The sequence below is a fragment of the Zosterops lateralis genome, assembly GCF_965231275.1.
Source record: "Zosterops lateralis genome assembly, chromosome: 1".
Lineage (NCBI taxonomy): Eukaryota > Metazoa > Chordata > Aves > Passeriformes > Zosteropidae > Zosterops > Zosterops lateralis.
The window spans coordinates 373,569-396,786 of record NC_139762.1 but is presented as its reverse complement, the minus strand read 5'-3'; the positions used below and the strand labels follow the sequence as shown (position 1 = coordinate 396,786).

General features: G+C 56.4%; 1 protein-coding gene across 3 annotated transcripts in view; it reads left to right on the top strand.

Moving 5' to 3' along the window:
* AGAP3 (ArfGAP with GTPase domain, ankyrin repeat and PH domain 3) overlaps window positions 1-23,218 on the top strand; it is a gene marked incomplete at both ends in the record, with an annotated part of 118,125 nt that overhangs the window by 50,157 nt on the left and 44,750 nt on the right. Inside the window, 7 exons of one of the 3 annotated variants that reach the window (XM_083878824.1) lie at window positions 1,488-1,575; window positions 1,766-1,851; window positions 2,008-2,149; window positions 3,458-3,592; window positions 6,493-6,620; window positions 14,667-14,822; window positions 18,632-18,724. In XM_083878824.1, coding sequence (XP_083734950.1) covers window positions 1,488-1,575; window positions 1,766-1,851; window positions 2,008-2,149; window positions 3,458-3,592; window positions 6,493-6,620; window positions 14,667-14,822; window positions 18,632-18,724 — 828 coding nt within the window. Of the gene's footprint in view, window positions 1-1,487; window positions 1,576-1,765; window positions 1,852-2,007; window positions 2,150-3,457; window positions 3,593-6,492; window positions 6,621-14,666; window positions 14,823-17,205; window positions 17,300-17,332; window positions 17,685-18,631; window positions 18,725-23,218 lie in introns of those variants that run through there. The other 2 variants (XM_083878826.1, XM_083878825.1) reach the window with 2 other exon arrangements.

Here is a 23,218-nt window from a genome sequence, read left to right as displayed (position 1 = left end):
CCTAAACCTCCCCTGATGCAATTTGAGGATGTTACCTCTTCTCCTGTTGTTAGTCACTTGGGAGCAGAGCCCAATCCCCACCTGGCTGCACCTTCCTGTCAGGGAGTTGTGAATATGAGAAGGTTCTCCCTGAACCTCCTTTTCTCCAGGCTGAGCCCCTTCTGCTCCCTCAGCCAATTCTCATCAGATGGATGAGGCTGAGATCCAGATCCTTCAGTACAGACCTGGTCCCACAATTAAACAGCATTAAACAGTCAGGAAGACATTGACAATGAGCAGAGCTGGGCTCTCTGACTGACTCCTCCCAGGACACCCATTTCATAGCCAGTCTGAGGGTGCTGCAGTCAGATGTGCTTCCACCCAATTAAATTCGGTGCTCAATAGCTTTTTCCTTTGGTTTGGCTGAAGGTTGGTGCTGGGTGTTTCCATGTGGGCGGCACTGTGGGCTCTGCTGGGAGAGGCACGTCGTGCTGGCGTTGTGCTGTGCCTCAGGCGTGAGCACAGACTGGGCCTGAACCAACCTGGAGCTGGTCTCTGCTCCCCTTCTACTGGCAGCTGCTGTCCAGAGCTGCAACACCCCAAAACTGGGATGTGTGGGCTGGGAGAAGAGGATTTTCTCCTTCTGAATTGACTTGGGACAGCAGGTGTTCCCTGAGGAGCAGAAGGGCTCTGGGAAGAGTTGATGTGGCTCTGACAGGGCTGTGCCTGTTCAGGTGAGGATGAGATACTCCCTGCCCTCTGTCCAGGGGGCTGTGCCCCAGTCTCAGCTCCTCTCTGCCTGACTGAGCCCAGTCAGTCCCCTGGCCTCCCACCAAATCCTGGGCTGGGTCACACCATCCCTGTGTCCTCTCGGGGACACCTCTGCCTCTCACCAGCACTGGTGGTGTCACTCTGTTGTGGTTTGAAAGCAAAACGAGTGAGAGGCTTTAAGTCAGAAATATAATTTAATAAGAAAAAAGGTAAAAAAGGTAAAAAAAAAATAAAATAAATGCAATAACACAAAGGATCACTGACAGAGTCAGAACACACCCTGAGCAGGGTGGTGGGAGCAGTCCAAGTGAGGGGCTCTTCCTGAAGCAGTGATCCCACAGAAAGGTCTGGGAGCTCTGCTCCTCTGGGAATCCAGTGGCTCAGGGCTGCTTGTCCTGTCCCAAATCCCAGATTCTCTCCAGGTGGGAATGCTTGGCTCCTCCCCCTGGGCGGAGCATCTCCCAATGGGATGAGGAGGGTGAAATGGGTCCTTGATGGCCCATTAAACAGAGATAACCCCTGGAGGGAGTTCCCTGTGAGTCATGATCCAGGCGTTAATGGGCCATGAGCAGAAGAGGCAGGGGGTTTGGGAAAACACTGCCCCACCTGGTTTCAAAAGTTCATGAAGATGGTGATAGAATAAATACTTTGTGTACATCCTACACTGCAACCCAGGACACACTCATGGGGGTGACCTTGTGTCCAGGGCACACAGGTGACACGTGCCTCTGTTCCAGGGCATTGTGGGGAACCTGTCCAGCGGGAAGTCGGCCCTGGTGCATCGCTACCTGACCGGCACCTACGTGCAGGAGGAGTCTCCAGAGGGTAAGTCTGGTTCCCAGGGTGTCTGGGGATGGGCTGGGTCCTCACTCCTCTCCGTGGTGCTGAAGGTGATCCCAGTCCCTCCACCACTGTCATGGGGCTCTGTCATGGGGCTCTGCAGCTCCCCCAGACCTCACCTGGGGTGTCCCCTGCTTGCACCCCCCATACTGACCCGCAGCTTTGCTCCCCCAAGGTGGCCGGTTTAAGAAGGAGATCGTGGTGGATGGGCAGAGCTACTTGCTGCTGATTCGAGATGAAGGGGGCCCCCCTGAGCTCCAGGTAGGAGACCTGTCCTCCCTGTGGGCCCTTCCCACCCGTCCTGCTGAGGGGCTGGGGGAAGGTGTGTGTTGGCTGAGCCAGCCTGTGGCTGCCCTTGCTGGCTGCTCCGGCTCTGCAGCTGCTCATCCACGCTCTAATCCTGCCCTGTCTCTTCAGTTTGCTGCCTGGGTCGATGCAGTGGTGTTTGTCTTCAGCCTGGAGGATGAGATCAGCTTCCAGACCGTCTACAACTACTACCTGAGGCTCTGCAGCTACCGGAACACGGCGGAGGTGCCGATGGTGCTGGTGGGCACACAGGGTGAGGACGGGGCCTGGGCTTCCCCCGCGCCCCCAGCCCCAGGCAGGAGCACGGGGTGCTGGCCCTGTGAGCACAGTGGGGAGTCCTGTCTGTGAGCCTTACACGGGGCTGGGGGACAATGCTGAACCTCAGCACAGGGGCCTGAGGAAGGAGTTCCTGCTCACACAATCTCAGCTTCCCCACAGAGAGCTGCCTCATGCCATGGAGACACTTTCCTCTTGGGAATGGCACGATACCCTGGTGCTGCCTCCCCCAGCTCTGCCAGCACGGGCAGGAGGGAGCCTTGGGGGAAGAGTTTTCTGTGTGACAGTAGAGAGCGGGGGCAGGACATGGATGTGGGGAAAAACCATCCTGGCAGGACAGTTCCTGAGCACTGTGTGACCTGTTCCTGGCCAGGAAGAAGCTCTGAGGCCAGGAAGACAGGCAGGAGCAGTGGGAGGGAATCACGGGGGGTCTGCTCCAGGCCCTCATATTAAAAGCAGAACAAAGTTGTTAAACTTTGGGTATTTAGAGATTGTGGAATGAATTTTAGGACTGAGTGATGTTGGCTCAGGAATGGGATGGCAGCATGCACTGCTGAGGTGCAGGAGTGGACAGGTGATGGGGTCAGGGGCCATTGTTGTCCCCACACAGAACCAGGTGGGGTTCTGGCCTTAGTTACAGGCACACAACTGTCTGGAGAGCTCAAGGAGGGCTTCCTCACAGTGCAGGTCCCAGTTCTTCTACCCCACCTGAGAAGGTTTGTTCTCAGCCTCCACTTGTCCCTGGCTTGTCTTCAAAGAGTTGGATTCCTCTTTGGAAGGAAGTTTTTCCAAAACAGGCAAGCACTTGGTGGCTATCTGGGATACAAACTGAGCCTGTATTTTGGAGCTGTCCAGGAATTCCTTGGCTCTGGAGACATCCCAGCAGAGTTGACTTTCTTGTTAAACCAGGAGGATTTCTCCCTTGGATTCTTTAACACGTGGGGGCTCAGCCACGAGCCCTGAAATGGTGGAGACTGACAAATCAATTTTATTTGTCAGCCAGGGCTGCCTGGCCTTGGTCCCCACACCTCCCAGAGGTGTTCTGCCTCTGTCTGCTGGAATGTCAGTGGCTGGGAGGTTTGTGAAATGGAATCAGGTTCATTTACAGAGACTCATCCATTTTTCTACAAACGCAAGACTTTGTGATGGCAGGCATTTACAGGGCAGTGCTGTGGAGGTGGTTCCTCTGTGTGAAGAGAGGGAGGGAGAGCTGAAGTGTCATGGGACCTGTGGACAGGTGGGACAGGGTCCTTGCCTTTCAGCCTCCTGTCCCTTTGCTTTGCAGATGCCATCAGTGCCACCAACCCCCGTGTCATCGACGACTCCCGGGCACGGAAACTCTCCAATGATCTGAAGCGCTGCACTTACTACGAGACCTGTGCTACCTACGGCCTGAACGTGGAGAGGGTCTTCCAGGACGGTAACTGCAGCCACCTCGGGGTGCTGGGCAGGATGGGGCAGCACTGTGCTCTCACAGGGGAGTTTGTGCTGCCCTTGGAGTAGGAAAGCAGCACCTAAACAGCTGGATGGGGCAGTTGCTCCTCGTGGGAACAGTGAGAGAGAGCATTCCTGCTTGTGCTTGGAGAGGAGTCTGCAGCACAGTGATGCTGAGGGGCACAGGGGACCTGCACCATCTCTTGGAGTTTGCAGTCTGCTTAAATAACCTGTGACCTGACCCTAAAGGGCATTGTGTGTTCCCTTTAGTGACAGGACAAGGGGCCTGAAGCTGATGGGATGAGGTGTTTCTGGAGTGGGTAAGCAGTTCTTCCTAGTGAGCACTGGTGGGTCATGGCACAGCTGGTTTGGGATCTTGTGGATCCTGGTGCAGCTGGTTTGGGATCTTGTGGATCCTGGTGCAGCTGGTTTGGATCTTGTGGAGTCCTGGCAGTCACAGACTCTGTGAGGACCTTCCTCACATGGCAATCCAGTTTCCATCAGACCTTGTCTTTATATGACTTTTTCCACACAAGTTGCCACCCCGGATCCCAGCAGACCTACCCCAGGCAGGCTGGGAGGGATGTCAGCTTCCCACAGCAGGAGCAGGAAGAGCTGCTTTCAGTGCTGAGGTTCCCTGCTTGCCTGTGCTGTGTGGAGCGTGTGCTGCACCTCTGTTTCTCGAGATCCCTTCCCTGCCACTGTCCTGGGTCACAACCAGTGGCTGCTGGCCTTTTTGGGGAGCAGATCAATGTGCTGGCACAGGAGCTTGAGGGAGTGACCCCCCTGCCCTGCCCCTTGGTGGTCACAGGTGGCTCTTCCCACACACACACGTGGTGCTGCAGGGTGGAGGGGATGCTCCAAGACAGAAAAACTGACATCTTCACCAACTGCACAGGGATTCTCGAAAAACTGGGTGGCCCTGGCTGTTGTGCCCCCACAGCTCGGGCAGGAGCAGCAAAGGAGACCCTGTTCCTCAGAGCAGGTCTTGGTGTCTGGTCTGTAGCCTGCAGCTCTGTGTGGTTGAGCTGTGCTGTGCCTGGACTGAGCCTGTTGCAGTGTGTACCTGATGGTTTTGGGTTTTTTGTGGCCGAGGCTGTGTCAGGGCTGCTGAAGGTCACCATGAGAAGGACATGTGGCAGGAGATCAGGCAAGAACCTCCTTGCTGGTTTCTCATGTCCTGGCAGAATTCCCCCTGGAGGTGCTGCTGGCTTTGTGTGAATTGCTCTCCTCCATCCTTCCCAAGCCCACAGATGTCACAGTGACCTCTGTGGTGAGAGGATGGGGTCTTGATATTGCCAGGAATTGCCAGGAGGTGGCCCTGGCACAAGCAGGGACAGTGCCCTAGGCCTGACTGTCACCTGTCCTGTCACCTTCAGGACTCCCTGAGGTGGGGCTGCCCTGAGGGGTGGTTGACGTGGTCCCCTCATGGCACAGCCCCTCCGAGGTGGGGGCTGGTGTGGAATGTGCCTTCTGCCCTCTTGGTTCCGAAGAGGTCTGGTTAAACAACTTTATTCTTAGAATTGCCCTCACTGTTCTTGTTGGCAGAAATCAGGTTCAGATTCAGCAGATGATGGGACAGTTTGCAAAAAGCCACCAGTATGGGGGGGCCTCAGTTCTTGGGCTTCATTTTAGGGGTGTTTCTGTAGCAGGAAAAGGTCAGGGAGCCCCTAGCCATGGTCACCTTGGGGAATATTCCTGAGGAGGAGGAGGACTGACCGATCCCCAGTCCTGCAGGGTGCAGGAGGGACAGCAGCTGTGCTGCCCTGGGCTGTGGGTGACTTCTCGAGCTTCACCTCTGCTGCAGATCCCACGTGCATGTTCCTGCCTTTCCTCTGCCCCGAGAGCTGGAGAGGGCAGGAGAGGACAGCCAGTGGCTCCATGGCTCAGGATCTTTGGTTGAGGTGCTGGTGGCATTGCTGCTCTCCATCCTTCCCCTCAAACACAGGGCTGCAGGCCCAGGCTCCAGCATGAACTCCCAGGGGGGCTCTGGATCCCCTGCCCAGGGCACAGCTCCCATCCCATTGCTGGGTGAGCATGCTGTGAGCTCCAGCCCCCCAGGGGCAGGAAATACCCAGAAAAAATCCTTCAGCCTCTGCTGTTGTAGGCAGGGAACAAGGCAGAGCCTCTGCCCATCAATTTTCCCATGCCACTGCTGCTGAGGAGGCCAGTTAGAGCACACTGGAGGGATAACACCTCCCCAGTCCTGAAATGAGGCACCTTGAGGTGACCCTCACCTTTCTGCATGCCAGGCCCAGGCTCTTCTACTTCCTGAACATCAGTGAGACATCTCTGGGATAATTTCTGCCATCCCTTACACCTGTTCTGGTTTCTCTGGTTGCCACACACAGATCTGCTGTCCAGCCAGCGAGGTGTGCCCTGCCTGAGCAGCCCCACTGCCCAGTGCCACTGTGAGCACCAGCACCTGAGCATCACTCAGTGTTCCAAAGCAAACCCACCACTCCAAGTCTGGGCAGAGGAAGGGCGTGCAAAGGTCCCCAGTGACCCACCAAGGATTCTACACACCCCTCAGGGTGTCACCTTACAGACCCACAAAGCCCAGACCGATGGAGGTGGCATTTGTCCAGGCAGTTCACTCCAGTACCTGCTCCTGGAGTTGCTGTGAGGGGAGACTGAGAACTGATGGACTGCCCAGGGATTGTCCTGCAGCAGGCCCGGGCTCACAGGGTCTCCCTGGTGTCTGTGGGAAGTTGCTGTTCTGTGTGATGCCCGAGAGGGCAGGTGGGCTCTGGGGACTCAGCCTGAGCAGTGCAGGCAGGCATCACTCAGGGGAAGGGCCTGGGTCTCCCTGAAGCCCTCCAGAAATCTGTGGGTGGAGGAAGCTGCTTTCTGAGCTCTGACCCTGTCCCTTTCTCCCTTTTGCAGTGGCTCAGAAGGTGGTGGCTCTCCGGAAGAAGCACCAGCTCTCCATCGGCCCCTGCAAGTCCCTGCCCAACTCACCCAGCCACTCATCTGTTTCCGCAGCCTCCATTCCTTCTGTCCACATCAACCAGGTGGGGAATGGGGACGGGGAAAGCCAAAGACCTCTTGTGCTCTCCACACCCTCAGCTCAGTACCCAGGAGCTCAGCCTTAGCCTTGTGCTGCTGCTCTGGGCTGGCTCTTTGGGGAGCAAGAGTGGTGTCACCCTGGTGCTTCTTCCACAGCCCAGAGAAGCTGTGGCTGCCCCATCCCTGGAAGTGTGTGAGGCCAGGCTGGAGCAGTGGGGCTTGGAGCAACCAGCTCTAGTGGAAAGTGACCCTGCCCATGGCAGGGGATGGAATGAGATTTACTTGAAGGTCCCTTCCAACCCAAAGCACTCTGTGATTTTATGATTGTGTGGCAGTTTGGTGCTTGCCCTGAGGTCAGGTTTCATGTCTAAAGCTTTGGGCTTGGCTCATGGTCCCCAGACTGTGTTGTGCAGAGCCATGAGTGGTGTGTGGGGAGCTCTGGGGCAGCACAGGGGGTGTGTGGGAGGGTGTTGCTCTGGCTGCCCCAGCTGGGTGGGCACAGCTGCTCAGGTCCTGCTTCCCCCAGACTTGGGAAGCTGATGGTCAACATGCACACACATCTGAGGGCTCCTCAGGGGCTTCTGAAGGGACATACCTGTGGAAATGTGGGTTCAGTGGTGATCTGAAGGAGGTTCCCTCCCCTCTGCCAGAGGAAGGCTCTGTGCTGTTGGTAAGGATTGCCAAGGTCTTGGTGCAGGGAGGATGGTGATGCTGCAGGTGTTTGATCTGTGATTCTGGAGCAGAGCTGAGGCAGGACAGGCCTGGGGAAGGAGATCCTTCAGGCAGCCACCTCACTGCATTCAAGCTCTGCTGCATTCCCAGTGCCCACAGAAGTGCTGGTTGGGCAACTGGTGAGGAAGAAAGGAGAGATCCTGGGCTCCATTGCTCCCCAGGGCACTCAAGGCAACAGATTCCATCTCTGGAGCAACTGGCATACAGAGTCACAGGATGTGTGACAGGGACTGCAGGAAGTCTGCCTGGGTTTTATGGGTTTTTCATTTGTCTTTGAAACTCTGGGTGTGTCAGAACCTCCAAGCCCTGGGAGGACTCCTGGGCCTCCACCACAGACCTGAGCCACATCTGCAGCCACCTGGTTGCAGAGGCTTTTAAAGCTGGATTGCAAGTAGGTGAATGCAGGTTTTTGCAGAGACCTGTGCTGTGCCAGCTTCCTGGTGCTCCAGGTCACCTGGACACCAGCAATTCCAGGTAAAGTCTGTGTGCAGGTGGATGGGCTGCTGGGGAAGGCTGCAAAGCCAGGTTCTGCCAGAGTGTGGTTGTGTCCAAAAAACTGGGGACAAGTTCAATGGGAGACATCCAAGGTGGAGAGCAAAGTCCCAGGGAAATACAGATTGGGGTATTTCTGGTAATTTGAGAATTTTATTAGCAAATTGTGTACAGTATGAGCCTGGTTGGGAAGGAGAGGCCACCTGTGCTGAAAGGAAAGCAAAAGGCTGATGGCCAAGGTCAGCATTTCTCAGGGGAACTGGACACTTGTTCAGTGTTTTCTTCCATGTCCAAAGTGTGAGAAGAGTCCCAGTAAATACATGTCACTGGGCACTGGCTGTGCCAGGCAGGCAGTGTGTTCACTGTGAGGCTGAAAAGTGTTCCCTGTGCCAGGGATGGGGCTCCCAGACCCCCCAGTCTGAATCCAATCACTCACCTGACTGTGCATGGAACCTGAAGGAGCAGCAAAAACATGTGGGAGGGAAGAGACCCCGACACAGGAGGAAAATAATCACTTGACTGATTTAGCTGAGGAACGAGTGCAGAGATAGGCCAAACCTGACCTAAAACACACAGGTGTGACGTGAAAGAGCTCCTTAAAGAGGGACAGCACTGAACAAAAGGGGTGGATTTAGGCCTGGCTGCGGGGAAGCAAATTTCGGAGGAATTTTCTAACTGCATGTCACGAGCTTTGTGAGGCGTTTGCTCAGAGCCCTCCCTGCTTTCCTCTCCTTTCCTTCCCACAGAGCCCCTCTCAGCACGGCTTGCAGACGACGTCTGTGTAGAGGTGAATTCTGGCTGCCTGCCTGCTCGGGGACAGACCTTTGCTCTCTGTACCTCACTGTGCTCCCGGCTTGGCTGGAGGGAGCTGTGGTGGGAAGCAGAGCTGTGAAGGGAAGTAACGCAGCATGCAGCTCACAGGGATTGCAGCTTGCTGGCCTCTGCCCCCTCCCTGACCTGCTCTCTGCCTGTCCAGTGCCCTGCCCCTCCTGCCCTCAACAAACCCGGGCCCCACGAGGGTGATCAAAGTCAGTTTGTGTTCCTGAGGTCTTGTGTGGTCCCACCACAAACCCTGTCTGTGCCAATGACCAGTGCAGTGATCTTTGCTCTATTGTTTGCATGTCTCTTCCCCGTTACTAAAGACTCTTCCAAAAGTAGCAAAGCAATGGTGAGTGATCCTAAAATGCCATGAATTACTTACCTGTTTTTACATGGATTTGGAAGTGAGGTTCTGGAGCTGCTCCCCACTGTCCTCAGGGAAAATCCAAGCGGCTTTGGGAAACAAATTCACCCATAACATGTGGTTGTGACAGGGAACTGCACAGAGCAGCCCACACACACTGAGGTGTGTACTCAGGCTGCCCAGGTGGGAGGGCACAGTGCCCAGGTGGGCACTGGGGGAGCAGTGCCCTGGTGTCCCCTGGCCCAGCAATACACCCTGGGGCAGCTCTGGAGGGGCTGGACAGGCTCATCCTGGGAGAGTGACAAGGTGTTTGTGGAGCAGAGCTGAACTCTGTCATACCTGAGGGCCTGGGGCTCTCACCAGGGTTTCTCATTTGCTTCTGCAAGTCAAAGAGCAGTAACTGGCACGGGGAAAACAGGAAAAAGGCTCTCAAGGGAGAGTTTAGGAGCACAGGACTTAACATGGAGATGAGGTGGAGGGAAGCCAGACAAAAAACACAGTTAGGAGTTTTTATTTGCCTTATGCTGAAGATATCAGTGTGCACAGGTGAGAACAATCCCCTTCCCTTCCAGTACTGCCTGGGGGGCAGGAGGAGTCCCTGGAACAGTGGGACTGGTGTTTGGGGATCAGGAGGAGCCCTGGAACAACAGGAGTGGCATTTAGGGGCAGGAGGAGCCCCTGGAACTGGCAGTACTGCTCAGGGCCTGGTTTGGCCCATACTGCAGGGACAGCATTGTCCTCTGGAGCTGCCAGCTGAGAAGGCTTTTCTTGGAATGGGAACAAGGGGGCCCCCACAAAGGGCTTCTTATGGTAGGTAGGGGCTGAGACCCAGCCCTGCCTCTTCTCTTGTTCTGGGCACAACTCTTCTAGAAATAGCTTGACACTACCAGCTGAGCCAAACTAACTTTTTTGGAAGTGGCCACTGGTTGTCTGGTCTGTCATTTGGACCAGTCCAGCATGGTTACTGGGAGAGGAGGGAGTCCACAGGACCTTGGTGATTTTACCAGGGTTACCCATCTGTCTGGTGGATTCCCTTCTCCTGGGACAGTGGTGCTGTGGATGTGTCTGGTCTGCTTGCACATCTTGGGAACCAGCCAAAGGCCCTGTTTTCATTTTTGCCTTTGGGATTTTGGATTTTTTTCTTGTATTCTGCAGCGGTGCCTGGAGCCTTGAGGACATTGCTCCATCCATGGGGAGGGAAAGGAAGCTGTAGGAGCAGGTTAACCCTGGTGAGGGTTTTCCACCAGCTCTCATGAGTCACTAGATGTGCTTGGCCTGGCCCTGGGTACTGTGTTCAGCATCAATCTGGTACAGCAGGAGCCAGGGCCAGCCCTGGAGTCCTGTGCTCCCTTGGGGACACAGATCTGTCCTTTTGGCCTTCCCAGCAGCTTGAGGGGTGTGGGTCTGCACCCGCTGGAGCAGGCACCTTGTATTCCCCAGAACCAGCAGCCCCAGGGAAAGCTCTTGCCTGCTGCCTTGGGCTCTCCTCTCTGGATCTTGCCCACACCTGTTGCTGAGTGAGCAGGTTGGATGGGTTTGGGAATCCCACTCCTCACTTGGCCCTGACTCCCACCTTGCTCCTCCTGGCAGCTCCTGGCCTTTCCTACAGGGAGGGGATGGGAGTTCCTCGGGCCAGTGGGTGCTTGCAACACCTGCAGAGTTGTTCTACCTGATTTCCTCACTTTTGCTGCCCTGTTCTCAGTCTTTCTTCAGCGCCTCTGGGATGCCTTTGGGAGTTCCCCAGGCTGTGGGTGAGTCACTGCTGTGTTTGCTGTGGGATGGCAGTTTGTCTTTCTGCCAGGAAGCTGGTTCCCAGCAGCTGGCAGGAGGTAACACAGGTACCCCATGCAGGTACCTGGAGGGCTGGTGGAGGGAACTGGGTGCTCTCTTGGGCTTTGGGAGCTGCTGCCATCCCCATTGTGCTCTGAACTGCCTGGTATCATGGCTGTTCTCCAGTGGCCTCAGTCTGCCTTCCTGCACGGGCTCATTGGGAGCACTGGGAGGGCCTTCACCCAGGCTTCAGTGAGAGATCAGATGAAAGCGGTGGAAAATCAAAGTTTGCAAGTGAAATGAAGCCCCAAGGGCAGCTCACCTGAGCTGGTAACAGTGCTCACTGGCCTGCTGCGGCACGTTCCATCAGAATTCAGGAGCTGCAGCAGCAGGCCTTGGCACCTCCTCACAGAAGCCCGTGTCCTGTTGCCTGCTCAGCTCATGGTGCCCACTTTCCATTGTCCATGTGCTCCTCTTATGGGGATTTACGAGAGTAAGACAGACTTAATTAGTATATTTAGTCTGGTGATTAAGATGCTGTAGAAAAAACAAACAGAATTTTGAGTTTATGAGAAGATAAGATTAAAAACTTGCTTAAAAGAAGAAGATTTAATCAACTCCTTACATGGATATGTTGAAAAACGTATGAGTTGTTTGTATGATTTTTTAACTTAATTGTTGTAGTAGAAACTATTAACTTTACTAAAATAGTATATAAGTTCTTAGAAAACTTGAGTAAAATCAGATTCTGATCGTGGTCAGTCTCCCTGTCTCTCCTTCAATCACCAATACCTCTGACTTCTCCCTTCTTCCTGCAGACACCAGGTTGGTGTTTGCTGTTTGTCTGTGCCTTTCCACTCAGAGCCCTTCCCAAACTACTTGTTCTGTCTCAGGCTTTGTTAGGCCAGGAATTGCTGCCCCTGAACTCCAGAACTGCATTCTGCCCTTCCCAGGCACCCTGTGGCACTGTTGATGCTCTTCCACGGGTTACACACTAATGGGAAGGATTTGTCCCACAGGTGTTTTACCAAGCTTCTGTTCCCACTGTGTTCTCAAATTCCAGTGGTGGCCACAGGTGGTTGGTGAGGTCCACCAGCAAAGTCCCTGCCAATAGCAAACACATGGTACTGGCCCAGACCTGTCCTCTTACCAGGGTTCTTTCACATCCCTGAGATTTTTCCTGTGTCCCTGGATCTCACAGAAGTTCTGGAGCTCCCTGCTCCAGCAGAGTGATGCTGGCTCAGGATTGCCTGGTCCACTCTTATCTTTGAAGGACTTTCTCCTCTGCCCCCAAACTCGTGGCAGCTTGTCTTCATAGCCTGGTGTGAGCCATCCTCCAGCCCCAGAGCCCTTCCTGAGGTTTGGTCTGTGGGACATGGGAGGCTCAAAGGCCTCCATCCTTCATCACTCAAGGGCAATAACCTTGCCTCTAAAACCAGGCAGACTTACAGGCTAAGGAAAGTTGTTCTGGCCAGACAGAAATGACACATAGATCTGCAGGGAGTAAGTAAAATATAAACCAAGGTGTAGCAAAATTTCTTCCTTGATGTTTTAGTGTCCATCACCTGCATCCACAGGGTTTGTCCCAGTTGCTCTGGCAGGAGCTCAGGCTCAGCAGCCTCCTTGGAGCCAGCTCCTCCCCACAGTCACAGCATCATGAATGTGCTGCCAAGGTCACTGAGACATGCCAAGCATGGCCAGGAGCTGGTCTAGGAAGGGGCAGCCATGCCCAGCTCACTGTTCTCTGTGGCAGGTTGTCTGTGCTGCTGCATCCTCCTTCTCTTCCTAGCACTTGGAATATTTCACTTTCTTTGACCTAGTTCACGTATGATGAATCAGTTAAACGCAGACCGCGCATGTGTGCACTCGGTGGCCCTGGCTCTCTGCAGCTCTTCCTTCATCACAGCTCCTGTGGAGCTCCTGTGTGGGTGTTGGAGTTCCTGGGGTTGACAGGAGCTCCCTCTCTCTTGAAGGTTCAGAAGACACTGGCAGGTGACACGTTGTTGCTTTGCCCCTTTGTGTCCCTGGTGGTCTCCCCTTCCCTGGGACTCAGCAGCAGAACCTTCTTGTCCAGCTCGGGGTTCCTCACCCTGCAGAGGAGCTCCCAGGTGACTTTCCCGTCTCTGGACAGAGTTCCCAGCCTCTTGTACTTGTGGAAAAGCACAGCCAGATCAGGTTCCCTCTTGTTCTGTGTTTCAGGACACCAGAAACATTCCTGTTTCCAGGCAGGCTGGGATTGTCCGAGCCACCCACCTGCTCACACCGTGGAATTATTTTCCTTGCTCTGTCTTTGTGAGGAGGAAGCTGAAATGCTGCTTGGGTGGCTTTTCCTCTCTTAAGTTCTCATTTTGTGTCTTCTCCCAAATCTCTTGTCAAAGATGAGGGGATCCATGCCTTGGGTGAAGGTTGCACCTCTCTGTGACCAGGCTGTGGGTCATGGTCACTGCTCTGCCTGTGTAGCCCCTTTCACACTTCTTTGAAAAGCTTTTCTCAGAATAAGGCTCTGATCTCGCTGGGGATGTGGGTCTCTCATGGAGCCCCTTCAGAAGATAATCTACATGGGCTCCATTCCTGCTCAGAGTGAGGCAGGATGGAGGAACTCACTGGGCCATTGATGCCACCACTCTGTGAGCGTGGAGCTGGCAGGAGGTGGGCTGCCCCTTCTGGGGTGCTGGAGCTCACCTGCCCTTCCAGGGGCAGCTCCTCCAAGTGTTTCTGAAATAGTGTTCAGAACTGCCAGGGAGCTCGGGCTGCCGTGTGCCGTGTCACAGTGAGATGTTCTGGGTTGCAGACCTGAAATGCTTCCATGCTGGTGTTGATCTGGGATGTCCCTAAGCCCCTGTCCAGTGGCTGCACACACTGCTGGCATGGGCAGGGTGGGAGTGAACAGCCTTGTCTGGAAGAGATGTGTTGTTGATGTGGGTGCATGGCTGCACGGTTGGATCCTCCTGTTGCCGTGAAGTCCAGTGAGGTGTTAGTGAAGCCCCTTGTGTTCCCAGACACAGCCGTGGCTACAGTGGTGTGCAGGCACCAGAGGTGTGTGCCAGCCTCAGGGTCTGCTCAGAGAGACCTCCAAACCAGCAGCAGAGGTGGGTTTCACACAGACCTTGAGCTTGGGGTGCACACTCCATGCTTCAGGACCCAGGAAAGGTGAGGGCTGGAGTCCTGGGGACATGCATCCCCATTGGCATCACACTGTCCTCGTGAGACAGGGAATGGATCAGTGGGACTTGGAGCTGGGCAGGTTTTGGGATGCCTCACAGCCTCATGTCTGATGGGTTCAGTGGAGAGGAAGGGAATGACTGCCCAAGGAGAGTGACCCCAGTCCTGTGTTCTGGGAGCAGGTGGAGGTGCCCTGGCTGTGCCCCTCCGCTGGACACAGCTGTGGGACCCTGCTGTCTCAGGCCTTGTTCCACACCTATGTTTGGAAGGGATTCAGCTGGGTTTCTGTGGCCATTTGCTGCCTTTCAGTTTGATTTCAGAACCTCACCATTTTACTGGTGAAAAAACTAGAGCAGAAAAAGAGAAAAAACTTCCAAAGCCTCTCTGTTGAGCAGGAGCAGTGCCTGGCATTGAGTCTCTCTGGGTTGCCCAGAGAGGTTGTGAGCTCCCCATCCCTGGAAGCGTTCAAGGCCAGGTTGAATGGGGCTTGGAGCAATCTGGTCTTGTGGAAGTTTTCCCTGTGCATGGCAGGGGGTTGGAACTAAATGATCTTTAAGGTCCCTTCCAACCGAAACGATTCCACGATTTTTTGGATGTCACCCAGTCCCAGCCCTGCAGGGTGCTCCCTGCCCTGGCGTGAGGCCATGTGGGGCAGGTGGTGCCCACAGGTAGCCTGTCTCTGACCTCGCTGACCATCCATCTCCTCCTCCAGGCCACCAACGGTGGGGGAGCCTTCAGTGACTACTCCTCCTCTGTGCCCTCCACCCCGAGCATCAGCCAGCGGGAGCTGCGGATCGAGACCATCGCTGCCTCCAACACGCCCACCCCCATCCGCAAGCAGTCCAAGCGGCGCTCCAACATCTTCACGGTAAGCTCCACGGGGAGCTCTGGAGTGGATTTTCAGCACAGGAGAGGGAAGGGAGTGGCTCACTGCAGCCTGACCCCACAGGTTCCCCTGCACGGCCACCCGTGCTGTGCTGTGCTGGCAGGAGGGTCAGGGGTGCGTGTGTGTGGGAGGGACTTTCTGTGCGTGCAGGGATTGTAGTGCTGCAGGCTGCTTCAGGCAGAGTGTGCGTGCATGGGGTGCACCTGGGAGCAGGACATTCCTCACACACATAGGAGTGTGCAAAAGGGTGCACTCATGTGGGTGTGTAGCATGTGTGAGCTCCTGATTGTTGCAGGGGGTGCAGCTGTGCATGCACAGCACCAGTGACTCTGCTCATCTTCTCCTTGGGGCTGCGTACCCCGAGCGTGGCACGGAGCCCCTGCTCACTGGGCCTCCTGTTTGGTGCCAGTGATGCTGTGCCCAGTGGTGCTGTGCAGAGCTCAGCACCTGGCATGGGGCCCCACTTGCTCCCATTCCTGAATCCTGCGTGACTTGAGCAGCGCACAAGGGAGCTGCTGTGGGTGTGGAGGGAGGGAAGACAGGGGAGGCAGCAAAGCTGTGGGCCCCAGGTGGAGCAGGGTACATTTTGCAGCCCTCAGCTGTGCTGGTTGCCTTGCAGCCTGCCTCTCTGCACTCTGTCTACACAGTGTGCACAGTCCTGCCCTCACACTCACCCTTGCTCTGAGCACAGCCATGAGTGTCCCCTCGCTGTGAGCACACACGTGTCCCAGTCCCATGTCTAGTGTAGTGTAGTCTCTGTTCCCTGTGTACATGTGCAGGCTCCGGCCTTGCTCCTCTCCCCATCTCAATGTGCTTTCCAGCCACCATTGCTCAGCACACTGTGTCTGCTGTTTGTGGAACCGGGCACCACAAAGCCCTTGTATCTGTTTGCACCACGTCACCCTCGTGACCAGCCGCTATTGCTCTGAGCCCAGACCACACAAATTCAGTGTCCTATGCCCCATTCCTCTCACTGCACCATTGGCATCCCAGATTCCCCACTCCCTGTGCCGGGAATGTGCCCATCTCCCTTGGCTTCTGACAATCCTGGAAGCTTCTGCACTGACCTCCTGAATACTCTGTGCACTCCCCCCAGGCTGCATCTCATGCACCTCTGTGCACACCCCAGGCCCACACTCACCCCCTCTGTGTGCTGTGGGCGGGTGGGCTGTGCTCCCCATCCCCTCCTGCCAGCACACACCGCATGGTTCTTCCCTCACTGCCTTCCCCTCCGTGTGCCCTCTGGAATGCCCTGTAGCTGTCCCGTGGCCGTGCTCCCACTGCACGCAGCTCTGGCGGGCGTTCACCCCCTGCCCTGCCTCTCCTGGCCCGTGCTTGCTGCCGTGCCGCGGGCGCCGCGCCGTGCCACCCTCGCCCACGCTGCTGCTCGCCGCGCGCCGACGCGTCTGGACTCGCCGCCGGCTCATCTTCACGCTCTGCGGAGCCCCATGCTCGCTCACCGGGGTGGGCACATGCTTTTGGGGGGAGGAAGAGGGGCGGCTTGGCTGCGGGGCTTTGCGCTTGTTCGCTGTGGACGTCATCATGCGTGTACAGGGCTCTCACGTGCTCACTCATCCCGGGCTCACGCTTGCTCTGGCCGCGGGCTCACCTGTGCTCGGCGGCACGCGGGGCTGGGGGCTCACCTCACGCTTGCTCGTGTGCTGGTGCACATCCATGGCTCACGTTGACGTCTTCACCCATCTGGTCGTGGCAGCAGCAGCAGCTCCCGACACCTCCCACAGTGGGACAGGACCAGGAAGGGCGGGAAGGGAAGGGAAGGAAAGGGCAGGCTGTTTTCTGCCATTAGCTTTTCCCAGGCAGGCAGCTCAGGTATAGCCAGCGGCCTTCGTCCTTGTGGGGTCCCCAGGTGGGCACAGGCCTTTCCAAGGTGCAGTGCTCGGCCCAGCTCTGGGAGCCACTGCAGCCCCCAGTCCCAAACTCCTTTGCTCCTCTTCTCCTCTCCTCCTTCTCCTTTCCTCCCCCTCCTTCCCATTCTCGTCCTTCTCTTCCTTCTCCTTCTCCTCTCCTCTTCTACTCTTCTCCTCCTCCTCTCTTCTTCTTCTCCTCTCCTCCTCCTCTCTCCTGCTCTGGCTCCTCTCCTGCTCCCCTCCCACTCCCCAAAGGATCACATTCCCCCCCTGGGGGTCTGTGTGCCCCAGAGCTCCAGGTGGAGACAAACTCTGCGCTGACCCGCGCCTCGAGGCGCCCGCCCCCTCCTGACCCCCCTCCCCAGCCCCGACTGCTGCTGCCGCCGGCGCCCACTCCGTGGCCTGTCCGTGCTGTCCACTGGCACCCATCACTGACAGACTCGTGTCCGTGTTCTGAGTATAACTTGCCAAACTCTTTATTCTTTCGATATTTGCAGATATGTGCCACTGTTTCCAACTTTTCATCAACAAAAAGGCCTTTCCAACTCCTTCCAAATTAGAAGATCCAGGTGGTTACACACGGCACCTCTGTACAAATTCTCTCACTTTTCATTGCCTCTCCAGGGCCGGATAAGGGATGGGCACTGGGATTGATCTAAGATTAGAGGCTCGCCCGCCCTCCAGCCAGCATGGGTCCCCCCCTCGGAGACACGCAGGAGCCTTTTAAATCCCCCCAATGTAAAGTCTAGGAAGCGCTGAGACGGCCTGCGCCTGCACTTTAAGCTGGGACATTTCTGGGCCTGCTGGATGCTGTCTAGGCACTGCCCTTTCTCGGGGATGCCAGGCGGACGACCCTCCTGGGACGGGAAGACCTGCAGACACACCGGGACCGGGCGACAGCTGCGCATGGAGCTGGATGGGCCAAAAGACGCTTTGCTGCTGCCTGCGGGAGCCGCTGCAGCGCCTGCCGCTCGCGCTCCGCTCCTTCCCTCCTGCACCTCTGCAGCCTGCATGGACTCCTGCTCCTTCTCCTCTTCTCCTCGCAGCCGAGCAGCCATCTGTGTCTCTTTAGTTTTCTTCTCTTTTCGATCTCTTTGTTTGGTTCTGGGCCCAAAATCTGGTGAATCGGTGTCCCAGGCGCGCGGGGCTCGTATCCCTTTCTGATCCAAAGCACACGGGGGCCCTCCTGGACTGAGGGGGTGTGTAGGACGCTCCAGAGAGACGCTGCCACTGCCTCCTGCCATTGTTGTGATTCTGAATGTATTGGTTGTGCTCCATGCCATGTATGACTTGGTATTTCCCTCTGTCCTAAGCACTTTGAATGAGTTCTGCTCAACAGACTGTAAATTTCATATTGTATTTATCAGAGTTTGCTCTCCCCGCGGCCCTCGGGCGCTGGTGGGTCCCGCTCTCGCCGCTCTAGACGTGTGGTAGATATTTATTGTCCATGCTCTTTTGTAAGGGGCTGGTATCTCTCTCTGCCCGGTGACCTGTGCTACTTTGTATGGTGCAAGTGTGTTACCAGAATAAATCTGTTGGATTAGTAGAGGTGTTGAGTTCCTTCACTGCCTGAGCCTCTTTTGCTTCCATCCATGCTCCACCTGCATCCCATGCCATTTCTGTCTGTCGCCATGGTCCTGTGTGCCCCACGGGAGGGGGGCCCACATAGCCCCGCTCTGCCAGGAGGAGGACAGCTCTGCTTGCAGTCGGGGGAGAGGAGAGGAGAGCTTGCTGGGGGGCTGGGCTGGAGTGTCCCGAGCGTCCCTAGAGGGGCCGGGTGAGGGCCCGGCTGCGCTGTGCGCTGGGAGAGCTGGCCCGGGGGAGAGCAGAGTGGTCAGGTCTGGAGCCTGCTGGGGAACAGGGGACCGTGTGTTTCGGTCTCCTGTGCCCAGCCCTAACGCGCCTGTGTCTCTTCTCTTCCAGTCTCGGAAGGGCGCGGACCCGGAGCGCGACAAGAAGGTGCCGGAGTGTAAAGCGGACAGTATTGGCAGCGGGCGGGCCATTCCCATGAAGCAGGTTCGATGCTCCCCCTTTGCCCCGCTGCGAGAGCAGGGTCTGGGGAGTGAGTGTGGGCTGGGGTGTCTCTGCTCAGCACGGGGTGCAGCCCCTCTGGGGGCTGGTGGGTGCCTCTCAACCCTGGGGCTGCACACCCGCTGGGTCCAGTGCTGGGGGTGCTGGTGTGGGCTCTGTGCCGTGGGTGGGTGGGGGGCTGCAGGGGCGGCTGTGGCCAGGCACTGGTGGGGGGCTGCGGCGGTGGCGGCGGCTGCAGAGCGGTTCCAGCAGATGGCATCCATGCCCCACGCCCGCTGCAGCCTCTCTCTGCTCCTTTCCCTGCTCCTCCTCTCTCCTGTTCCTTTCGACTCCTGTTCCTGCTGCTGGCAGGACTGGAAGGGGATTCCCCTCTTCATGGGCTACTACAAAACCTGTGAGCACAGTGCCCAGCCTGTGAGCCGCTGGGAATGTAAGAGAGGCGCTGCTTCTTCCAGCAGCAGTGCATTCTGCTTCTGCCTCTTGGCTCCCAAGGAGGCTTGAACTGCCTGGATCCATCCCCGAGTGTTGCCTGCCCCTGTGTCCATCACTGGCAACAGTGACAGGTGATGTCCGAGCGAGCCAAGGGGTGTGGATTGGCAGGATTTCCTTACATTACAGGAAAGACTGACCATGCAGTGCCTGGTTGTGCTCCTGCCTTGCACATTGTTCCCCCGTTGAGGATCCATTTACCCCCTGCTGGCCCCTCTGTGACCCCTGTGCCCCCCAGTGCTGCCAGGGCAGAGTTGCACAGGGCCAGTTGTGCCTCTGCATTGCAGGAGTGCTGAGACGTGAGGCAGGAGAGCAGAGTCTACATCCCCACCAGGTTCTGGCTGCCTGGTATGATTCCATGCTGAGATTCCATGGGGAAGGACTCAGTGAGGCCAGGATAGCTGAGGAGTGAAGTGGTGGGTCAGAAGAGATACCCTGCTCACTGCTGGAGCTGCCAAAGCTCCTGCCCTTCCCCGCCCATGCAGTAATCCTGGGGCAGGTTTGTGCAGGGCTGTTGATGCCCCAGGCAGGGGGCTGTGCTGAAAGGAGGGTGGTGTTGGGAAGGCAGCATTGGGAGGGCTGGCTCTGGGGCCAGAGGGAGCAGTGACAGGAGAAGCAATGCCAGGATCAGGACTGTGGGATCTCACACGTGGAGGCTCCTGGGGTGCCCAGGTTTGGCACAGCCCCAGCAGGAAAAGGCAGCCCAGCTGCATGCTGGGCCATGCCCTGCTCTCTGCAGCACAGGGCGTGTTTGTGTGTGGGGGGGGTCACTGTTTGTGGTGGGTCACTGTTGGTGTGCTGTGGGTCACTGTTTGTGTGCAGTGGGTCATCCTGGTGCAGTGGGTCATTGTGGTGGGTCGCTGTTGGAGTGCAGTGGGTTGTTGTTTGTGGTGGGTCACTGTTAGTGTGCTGTGGGTCATTGTGGTGGGTCACTGTTGGTGTGCAGTGGGTCACTGATTGTGTTGGGTCCTCATTGGTGCGCAGTTGGTCACTGTGTGCAGTGGGTCATCACTGGTGTGCAGTGAGTCACTGTTGGTGTGCAGTGGGTCATTGTGGTGGGTCACAGTTGGTGTGCTGTGGGTCACTGTTTGTGGTGGGTCACTGTTGGTGTGCAATGGGTCATTGTGGTGGGTCACTGTTGGCGTGCGGTGGGTCACTGTTTGTGTGCAGTGGGTCATCCTGGTGCAGTGGGTCATTGTGGTGGGTCACTGTTGAAGTGCAGGGGGTCGTTGCGGTGGGTCGCTGTGTGGGGGTCATTAGTGTGAGTTGTTGATTGCAGTGGGTTGTTGGTTTGCAGTGCCCATGTGCTCTGGTTTGGGGTCAGCCCAACCCAGGCAGCAGGGGAAGCAGTGTGTGGCTATTCTCTGGTGAAGTAGAGGAGGCTGAGAGTGAAGCAGTTGGAGCCCTCAGTGAGACCTGACTTGGTTCCCCAGATCCTGCTGCTGCCTGCCAGAGGGCTGGTCCTGAGAGGGACCTGACAGCCTTTTGTGTGTGGACCTTTGGGTTCCTTTTTCCAGGATCTCCCTCTGCTCAGCAGGGCAGGAGGATTGCTTTACCTGCTCCTGTGTCTCCATGCTGCTGACAGGGCCTGGCCTTGCCTGGTCTGCCAGAGGCTGCGTTGGTTTAGTGGGATTAAGTCTTTCCATGCTGTTCCTGTGTGAAATGGGGAGAACTGGGACCAGTGGAGGCCCAGGCCTGCAAACACAACCTGTACATCCTTTCTGGGCTTTGCAAGGAGGAGGAGATGCCAAACTGCTGCCTTGTTCAGGGCTAAGTGGAGGGACCAGTTCATGGGAGCAGCAGCTCACAAGGAAAGTCTGGAGCAAAGAATTCCTATGGGAGATCCAGGTCCGTGCTGGGTTCAGGACTGGCACCTCTTTTAGCCAGAATTGAGAGGCAGTTCCACAGAGGTCAGAGATCCTGTCAGTGTTTTTACAGGAACATACATGGGGAAAATTGGTGTTTGACAGGTAGACACTTCTTGCCAGCAGATACTGACATGTGGCTTGTGGGGAGGGGGCTGTCAGGGGGCCCACAGTGAGGTTAGCACTACAGCTTGGCACATTCCTGTCATGCCCTACGCCACAAGGAGTGATGGCTTGGTACCACCAGTGGGGAGAGGAGCAAAGACTCCAGGAGGTGTAGCTCTGTATCACAAAGATTCGGGACAGGGGATGGTCGCTCTGGTCTCTGCCCCTTCTGGAAGATGGTGGAGGTCTCATTGCTTGCTTTCTCTGAGAGGCAGTGGGAGAGTGGGGCCTTTAGTTAGTTTTCCTCTTAGACTGCTCGTTAGTCCTGCCCAGCTGTAGGAGCAGAGAAGCTGGTGGGTTTGGGGCTGTGAGTGGCAAATGGGCAGGATCTCCTGCCTGGGTTTGTGGCCAGCATTGGACTATTGGCTTCCCTTGGCATGGGCACCACTGAGCTGGTGTGTTTGGTGCTGGGGCTGCTGGCAGGTCCCCTCGGGAGCAGTTGGGTTCCTCTTCATGGGAGAGAGGGGCTGGTCTGTGCTTGCATTGCCAACCAACAGCTGAAAGCAGCACGTGCTGTGGGGCAGCAGGCTCACCCATGGCACCCATGGCTGCCATCACTGAGATCCACCATCCCTTCCTGGTCTCTGTGAGGACAGAACAAGCATTGGGAAGCACTGGCAGCCCTCCTTGGGGTTTGCATGGAGCCAGGAAGCAGGAGGCTGGGCTGGGTGCTGCACAAAAAGAAACATCGGGGAGCCTTGGTTGAGGAGAGATGTGTGTTGCAACTACAGAGTGCTTGATTGTCACTTGTCACTGCCTTCTCCAGCACAGCACCTCTGGGTGACCTGATCTGTCTCCCTTATGCACATCTGGAAAAGATGGAGCTCCCCAAGGGGACAGGTGAGACTCTGAGTGTTGGGGCCCCTCCATACCTGGGACAGCACCTTCACACCCTCCAGGCAGCTGGTGCCTCTGCCAGGGTTGCTCTGTGCCAGGAGCTCTGGGTCCATGTACTGCAGTGTCCTTTCGGTGATGGTCCTGCAAGGCTGGAGGAGTTCCCTCATAGCTGCACACTTGTCTCTGAGAAGTGGGTTAATTAGGTCGGGAGACGAAGCTTCCTCAGCTGTTTGTTACCAGGAATGAGCTCCTAATTGCACATCCACCAGATCTTTCTGGGAAGGCTGCACGGAGTGCACTGGCAGCCCGGGGGTCCCCTGGCCCCTGGCCTGGCTCTGCTCGGGCCACGCGCTCCAGCAGGGCCCAAGGCGGGTGACTCCTCCTCCTTGGGAGCTGGGATCATGCTGGGAGCTTAGATTACATTTAAATTGCCATTTGCATTTTCCAATCAATACGCGACTTCACAATTAAGTTTGGTGTTAAAATTCTTAGCAAAAAGTGAGTGGAAGGGAGATTTGTGGAGTAAACGAGTCCTCTGGGGGCCATCGCCGCTCCCTGCTTCATTACGCTGCATATTGCTGCTGCTGCTGCTTTTACTGTGCTCCACCAGCACAGCCCAGCGCGGCACCGAGCCGGGCACGGCCCACGGAATGCCGGGAGAGGGAAAGACAGGGAGAGGAACAGGGTCTGGCTCTCCTCCTTTTGTCTGTGACACAGGGAGAAACTTGTGCAAAGAGTTATTTCCTGCAAGTCTTCCCATGAGGTGCAGAGGGAGGTTGAGGAGCACCTGCACAGGCTGGCACAGGAGCCACAGGGAGCCTGGCTGGGAGGCTCATGGGTGGGCAGCCTTCTGTTACCCCTGCCCTTAGAGGGGCAACACGTTGTGACGTGGTGTGGACCCTCCCAGAGGACAGCAGGCAGCAGCAGGTCAAACATGGAAGGCTCTTTATTATCTGACTCCAATTCTACTTATATACATTTTGTACAGAGGGCCAAGATTGGCCCAAGGAGGTCACAACCTCCTGACTCCATTGGTCACTCTGACCATCAGTCAAATTCTCCTCTCAGAGAACAAGAATGCAAAACATACTGGTAAATTCTAAGAATACAATATTGTTTACAT